At 44.8% G+C, this 7,597-nt stretch overlaps 1 protein-coding gene across 1 annotated transcript; it reads right to left on the bottom strand.

Annotated features, from left to right (window-relative positions):
* Positions 1–235: 235 nt before the first annotated feature.
* Positions 236–3,126, bottom strand: LOC117366365 (transcription cofactor HES-6-like). The gene is made up of 4 exons (XM_033957640.1): positions 2,838–3,126; positions 2,612–2,698; positions 2,310–2,391; positions 236–1,943 (listed from the first exon to the last, which is right to left on the bottom strand). Exons 1-4 carry the CDS (start codon positions 2,907–2,909, stop codon positions 1,540–1,542), a joined length of 645 nt encoding a protein of 214 aa, XP_033813531.1. The 5' UTR covers positions 2,910–3,126; the 3' UTR covers positions 236–1,539.
* Between the last annotated feature and the right edge of the window lie 4,471 nt (positions 3,127–7,597).

Raw genomic sequence — 7,597 nt, 5'->3', positions numbered from 1 at the left:
TATCACAAACAACCCATACAATACTATTTAATGAGTCTGCAATCAAAATGAACAAACCAGCACATCCCAAATTACAAATGTTGTTCATACACAGTACATGTTGTCCATTCACCAGTGTGCAAGTAACCTTCCATACAGTTCCACTGGCAAGTAAAGTGTCTCAAAAGCTCATGGGTTTGACAGAAACTTCAGTACAAATGCACCACATTCACTCTCATTAAAATAAAAAGTCTTGTAAGTGTTAATATCATACCAAAACAATATTTAATGTTTAGACTATTACCGCAAAGAAGTGCTTAGCGCCAGCATTTCACCAGATTACCATAGATTTTCGTTAGTATCCCAGAACAGTTAAATTTTAATTGTATTCATATTTGTACAGAAGTGTATTACACTCCAAAATGCATGCAATTACTTGTTAAATGTTTTATTTTAAATCTTCAATAAAAATTCACATCCTACTATACACAAATCACATCATAGTTATAAATGTGCATATTTTGTTACTACAGCCACCCTGCACCAGCATTTTAAACACTCACCTACTGGGAGCGGTTGTTCACTTCATGCTTCCTTCATTGACACAGTATTTCTAGTTCCCTAAACACCAACCCTCTCAATTCTTTTGCTAGCAGCAATGTCAAGTAACATCCCTACCACAATCATAAAAATAACTTATCTGCCTCTTGTTTTATTTATGATAACTTGGTACTTTTTTTTTTTAAACTAAGCAGGAACAAGGTTAGTGCGGTGAGCTTAGAACCAAAGAAACCAGGGTTTAAATCCCATTGATGCTCTTTGTGACCTTGAACACATCACTTAAACTCTATTGTTTCAGGTAAAGTTTAGATTGTAAACCCTCAAGAGAGACAGGGAAAATATCTAAATGTAGATCACCTTGAGCAAGTGAAAGGACCTAAATTAAACAGGGCCTCTTAAGGGTGCTCCAGTTCATACTGTATTCAGACTTTACAGGAGGGATGCCTGTAGGGGTCCTAGTGAGGGCTGGTAAGGATTGCTAGTGAAATTGCTGCTTTTAAACCAGAACTAAACAGTTTTATACCTTTTAAAGGATTGTTAGACGTTTGTATTAGCCAGATTCAGCTTAGACACCAGGGTATTTTTTTTAATCTGAAAATAAGAGACTGGTGCATGTTATTCCATGTGATATACCTCTGTGCATTCATGGAATAGCTTTGTTACACATTCTCTTTCTTTTATCACTGTGAAACACCCCCCTATTACAAAGCCATCTGCCCCACGTGAAAAAAATAAAAAAAATGAAATGTTAAATAGGTTAGAGAAGTACACTATTTCTGTCAGGAGTTGACAGTCTATGAGTGCCATCTACAAAGTTCTCACACAAACCCAAACAAACAAAAAAAAATGAATAAGGTAGAGACAAAAAAAAAAAAAATGCACCATCTGAAATCTCAGGGTCTATTGCAATGGCTAGGAAGAGCTCAGTGCTGCTGGCTTCTTCCAATTAGGTAGATCTGGGTTCAAATCCACTCCCACCCCACCCCACCCCAGTCCTTTTTACCACGGTCTCCACATTGCCTTTGAGTGGCTGCTGGAAGCCACATCCTGCATGCTGGCAGTGTCCAGGGGCTGCGAGGAGCCCTTCCTCTGCTCTCCCTCCATTTCACACTCCAGATCCGAGCAGCCACTGTCATCGCCCGAGGGAGCAGGGGAGAGTGCTGTGGTGCCAGCCGAGCACAGCTCCTCCAGGCTGGCTGCTGAGTCCGCCAGTACGTCGGCGATCAAATCCTGGAAGCTGCCTTCATTCAGGGGCATGGACTCGAGCAGATGGTTGAGCAGCTCAGCGGCGATTGTGGCGTCGATGCCCGGGCAGTTAGAGACGAAGGTGTGCACTTCATGCATGCACTGGATGTAGCCTGCAGCAAACCTTTCGCTCGCTTCTCTGTGCAACCGATCGGAATCTGCAAAGAGAGCAGAGAAAGGATAGAGAAGAAACAGATCCCCTCGGACAAACGGCATCCTTCTCCAGGACATGGCTGGTTTTTGGGGTTTTTTTTTTTTTAGCATTGCTGTCATTTCAGATCACTCAGATGGTGCTTCAGGAACTAGCTGTGTTACCCTCCCCCCTCCCCCCCACACACAAATCTAAACACATCTGGCACAAGGTGCTTTGGCAGCAGATGCTCTTTGCAGCAAGTTGCTGCTTCCCCTTCAACATCTAATTGAGGATCAATAAACATTAACAGCATCCATCAATAGGACTTCATACATAGGGAATGTTTCTATGAAATGCTTCTATTCCATGCATGGGGAAAGGAGACACTCACCGCCTGTTCTGCTTTGCAGAATACCCTGGACACGTTTCACTGTCAGCTCCAGCACCTCTGCATTCTCCATCTTCGCCTGGAACTAGCAAAAAAGAGAAGGGAGATCCGTGACCATCCTCAGCCTCTACGGTTTCGTCCTATCTTACCCTGCAGCACCGGCTGGAGCAGGATCACCAAGTATTCTGCAAAACCCGGCCCTTGAGAGAAGCGTACAGACCGGAAGATACCATGCAAAAAAATGTCATGCAAAAAAAAAAAATTAAAACCTCGTGCAAAATCACAGCCACACTTATTGCATTTACTTCGGTGTCAGCAAGAATGGAGCGTAGTTCCTGCAAGCTCTCGTTAATCCGGGCTCGCCTCTTCTTCTCCACCAAAGGTTTCCGCGCCTGCAGGAGAGGGGAGAGAAGATAATGCCATAGCCGTCACGCCTTTCACCAAAGCGACCAGCACAAGGCCTAGAATCAGCCCGTTGGCATCGGCCGGGCGAGGGAGCCGTCTCCGAACCCCCCTCCCACGAGCCCTTACCTTACGATCGCCTTTGATTTCATAGTAATCCTCGTCATCCCGGTTTTTGCTGGGCCGGAAGGATGGTGCCATGGCAAAGACCAAAAGCCCGAGAGTCGCCCCGAAGAGTGCGGGAGGCAGCGAGAGGGGGGTGCCGTGGTCGTGTCTGTGCGATCAGGCGGGGGCGGGGGCGTGCATGCAGACAGGCAGCTGGCAGGCGTGTTGCTGCAGTAGAACCCGGCTCCCTTTTGTTGTCACAACAATCGGCTCAGGGCCGCAAAGCCAGATTCCGTGCTCGGCCGCCCCTCCCTTTTTATAGCGCCTCATTTGCATGTCAATGCGAGCCATTGGCTACGTCCGGCTGCCGGAGACGGGAGCGTTGGGCGAACTGGCCAATAGGAGCTCGGCGCTTTGTGCAGCGCTCCGGGCGCTCGGAGCTACGGTCGCGGGAGGGCAGGGCTCGAGTAGCGAGCGTGAAGACGTTGGTTGTGGTCGCCGAGCGCCCGGGCTTTTGTTGGCTAGAATTGGGTACTGGGGTTGCGGCTGCGGCTACGACCGACCTAAGACATGTTTTAAATGGCACAGACAGGGCTGGTATTGTTAGATGGGCAGGGGCTCAGAGTGGAAATTGGGAAGATGACCTCCCAAATCCACCTTTAGGCTATGCCTCCTTGAGCTTGAGTCAAACTTTGGGCCCCCTTCTGCTTGCCATCCAGTAATGCCAGCTGTGGACCTATGCAAAGGCAGTGGCACCCTAGGTAAATGGTAATTTCGGATCCCAAGATTTCTCCCCAGTGAGTCTGATAAAACTCGCAAATCATGACCACTTTAGAAACCACGTAATTGGACATCATACTTTTAAATAATATATATATTTTTTTCAATATAGCATTATGGAGGCTGGGATGCTAAAAGGTTCTCAGCCCAACCAACCAACTTCCTATTTTGCTACTGTAGCTGAAAAGAGTGTTATCTTTTTTTCGTAAAGAGCCAATTTGCAGAAACGAAATTCTGTGCTTTATTTTTTTTACATTGTTTCTATCCACGTCTTTCAGGAAGGCTCTGAAGACAGACTTGTTCGCCAAACATTTTGGAAATTAATTATTCTACTTTTTCCAAATTAGATTTATTTTGTTCTGTTCTTTTGTATTACTATATTCTTAATGTTAACTGAGTCGAGCTCCAAATTGGTTGATGACCCGGTGTATAAAACGAAGTTTTAGTTTAGTTTGGGCTGAGAACTTTTTAGCACCCCATATACCTGTGAGCATTTTGAAAAACTATTTACCTATCCACTGGCTTTGCAGGGAAAAGTACATATTAAAAAGTTCTTTTTGTTTCACAGGACCTATTGTATTTCTTCTGCAACTGCTGTTTGCTGCACCCCAGATGCTACAGTCATAGGCGACTACCTATTTTGCCTGGTGCTAAAGCCAGCTCTGCCTGGAGCTTTTTTTGTACCCTAAAAGACCTACTGTACCTGAATGTAACTCACCTTGAACTACAACTGAAAAAGGTGTGAGCAGGATTCAGATAGATAGATAAATAAATAAATAACTTCACTGAGTTGCTCTTTGTCCAAGGTCAACCTAGATTCAGGTCAGGTTTTGGTTTAGATTTAGGAAAAACTGAACTACAAGTCTGTAGAAGTTGATCAAAATCACAACTAGTTCAGCCCTTCAGTGTTGATCTGGGACAAGAGAAGGCAACCTAATAACATGTGCATGTTAGATTCTCAAAAATACATACTGATTTCCTGGCTGTTTATTCCTGTTTAATTTAAGTCTCCTGTTTTAGATTAATGTATTTATTATTTCTCTGTCTAAACCTTTTTTATATAAATATAATAACAGACATGACCCTTTATAGGCTTTCTGTCCATTTTTGTAAGAGTCCACCCTTCAGCTGTTCCTATTTATATAGAGGTGTGATTCATACAGCTCTCAAAGACTACTGACAGAAAAATTAGATTTTTGCCTTAGCTGTCTGTGATCAGGTGATCAGGCCAAGCATTCAACACCCATCATACATATGTCCTCAGGCCCTGCTGGAACAAACACAGCACAGTTAAACACACTTTATCCATACACTCTTAAAACATGTGACCAGGTCCTTCTAGGCTCCTGGTCATCTCCAGGTCCTCCCGGAACTCCATGATCTTCTGGTCCTCTCCCGACCCTTCATTGGCCTTCCGGGTCTTCTGGCAACTTCCACTGCCATTAACGGTCTATCTGCCAATTGCCACCGGCCCCGCCGATCCCTCCGCTGGTTGCTCGCCAGACCTTTGGCCAATACTCACATGGGTCTATCAGGCTGCTTCCCTGGGCTCCTCCAGCAGCTTCCAGTGCCATTTCTGGTCTCTTTGCCAGTCACCACCGGCCTCACTAGTCCCTTCACCATTCACTTGCTAGACCCCCTCAGCCTTGGACCTTGACTCTTCTGGCGGGCCTTTGCTGGTCCCTATGCTCCCTAGCGTCTTGGGTCCCCATGGGTCCTGGAAACTTCACTGGTCCCACTGCTGGTTGTCAAACCTGAGCTTACCTGAACTCCAAGCTCTACTGGGCCCTCTGGCTACTCCTTCTTCCACTCATACAGGTGTCTTTTCTTGGATGCATGCCCTAAGGATTCTCCCAGTCCCTCAGTTATCTTATCCCAGAAACATGTCCTGAAGATTCTTCTGACCTCCTAGCCAGTCTCTCTCTATGAAAGCTCTTCCTGTTACTCAGCTGTTCTTTGTAAGAACAATATTGTTTCTCATAATACTACTAGGTCCCCTACTAATTATCAACCCTGGGGTACCTTCCAGGCCATCTCCAAAGTCTAACAGATTTACTACAACAAAAACCCAGTATTCTTCCCCTTGAAGACTACCTGACTCCCAAAGGTGCCTCTGATTTTCCTAGCTCTCTGCTCTGGGCCTATCCTTTTCAGCACCACTGTTGCTTCAGGGTGAGTGGATAGCTCCCAGCAGCCTTTGCAGAATGTTATACAGATTAGCTTCTACTTTCTTCTGCTCAGGCTCCCTCTGCTGGTCTGGGTTTAAGTGTAGAATAGAGGTCTGCACAGGAACAGGAATTGCGGGAATCCCGCAGGTCCCACGGGACTCCCACAGGGATCCCCCTCAGGTCTATGGGACTCCCATGGGGAATCCTCCCAGGTTCATGGGACTCCCGCGGGTATGGAGCCAGAATTCCGGGAGCCTGGAAAGAGAATTAGTAGAAGATAGACAAAGCAGAAACTAGGACCAAGATGATGGAAAAACAAAATGCCCCCCCCAACTACAACAAGGAAGATGTTCATTTTAAGGGTGGGCTAAGCTCAAAGTGGGAGGCCCAACCTCCTCTCATAGTTATGCCATCAATTGTGTTTAGTACAAAATGAAGTACTTGCTGAGTTTGTTTTGGGGTTTCCAGTTCAGTTTTGGCACATTTTTCTTATGCAACCATTGTCCTGAAAAGTGCCTCTCTCAATTCTGCTTTAAATGATTTTGATGCTGTATTGTTTGATTCTTTACTCATTGCTGCATTAAAAACCATTTGTGGATCTTGGAAGGACCTCTCACAAGTTACCTGTGCCAGATGGTGGAACCAGATTTGTTTGCTCTACAGATAAGAGCTTTATATTGTAAAAAAATCCAACTCTTTTATTTCTTTTAACAAGAAATGGTCGACCCTACAGTCACATGACTTAATGTCTATTCTAATTCTTTCCGGTGATGCATGCATCTCTTATTTCTGTTCACTGTTATTTGTTTATATTGTATTTTATTGTTGCTTTAAATAAATTAAGAGTTAAAAAAAAAATCAAAACTGTCAGAAGTAATTGCTGCTTTTTATGGGGACATGTAACTTTTATGGGGGGACGGGCGGGGACAGAGGAGATTCCTCACAGGGATGGAGGGATTTCTGGTGAGAATGGGTAGGGACGGACGGGCTACTGGCGAGGATCGGCGTGATTTCTGTCCCCACACAACTCTCTAGGGTAGAAGAGATTTGGTGTATGGGTGTGATTCCTGCATGGGGTTCTTAGAATGCTATGGGATTGGCAACAAACACTTCAGTCCGTAGTTCCATGACAGTGGGTTTAGTTAAGCAGGTGTGGTTTTATAAAACCTTTAAAGATCCTACATTTAGTTTGGTCATCCAGAGAAATTTATCTCATACAGAGAGAAAAATGAGAATAAAAAATAGGTACAGGAAAACAAACCTCTGTGAGTCCTAGGCAGAGGAAGAGATCACAATTCCAGGAGAGAGAGGAAGTGAATAAGAGCCAGTGAATCCAGGTTTAAATCTGCTAATAAATCACTGTTGTACTAATCACCTTTGTTTTACTTCAAGCACTAATTTCAACACAAGGCTGATGTGGTTAAGTGAACACTCAGACCCACAGCTGAGGTCCAGTGAAACAAGTTCACGGGGCAGCTGTTAAGGAGACCATCATAGTTGTTCACAGTCTCCTCCACCAAACAAAGACTAAATAACAGAAAATATGTCCTATGTAAGGGACTCTTCTCACTTCCTGCAATGTTTGCAGAGATGTGAGGGTCAAGATTGTAAACTGTTAGTAACTGCAGACGTTTCCGCCCTGTATACCAACGTGCCACAATCGGCGGCCCTGGCAATTATCAAGCAGGTAGTCAGAAAATCCAATATTTCAGTTCAAAAGAAGGAGTTAGTAGGAACTTTAGCTGAATTTGTGGTGTGTCAAAATTATTTTCAATTCGCAAACAGGTTCTTCTTTCAGACTAAGGGGGTGGCCATGGGGGCCACGGTGGCCCCGTC

Source organism: Geotrypetes seraphini, chromosome 9 (assembly GCF_902459505.1).
Source record: "Geotrypetes seraphini chromosome 9, aGeoSer1.1, whole genome shotgun sequence".
NCBI lineage: Eukaryota > Metazoa > Chordata > Amphibia > Gymnophiona > Dermophiidae > Geotrypetes > Geotrypetes seraphini.
Note: the sequence above shows the minus strand (reverse complement) of the source record. Positions and strands in the feature narration are given on the sequence as shown.

Excerpts from the sequence above, each read along its gene's own strand:
- LOC117366365 (XM_033957640.1), bottom strand. The coding sequence starts at position 2,909 with ATGGCACCATCCTTCCGGCCCAGCAAAAACCGGGATGACGAGGATTAC. Across the intron at positions 2,392-2,611 it reads CCATTCTTGCTGACACCGAA|TTCCAGGCGAAGATGGAGAA; the intron begins GTAAATGCAATA and ends CTTTTTTGCTAG. Across the intron at positions 1,944-2,309 it reads TCTGCAAAGCAGAACAGGCG|ATTCCGATCGGTTGCACAGA; the intron begins GTGAGTGTCTCC and ends CTCTCTTTGCAG.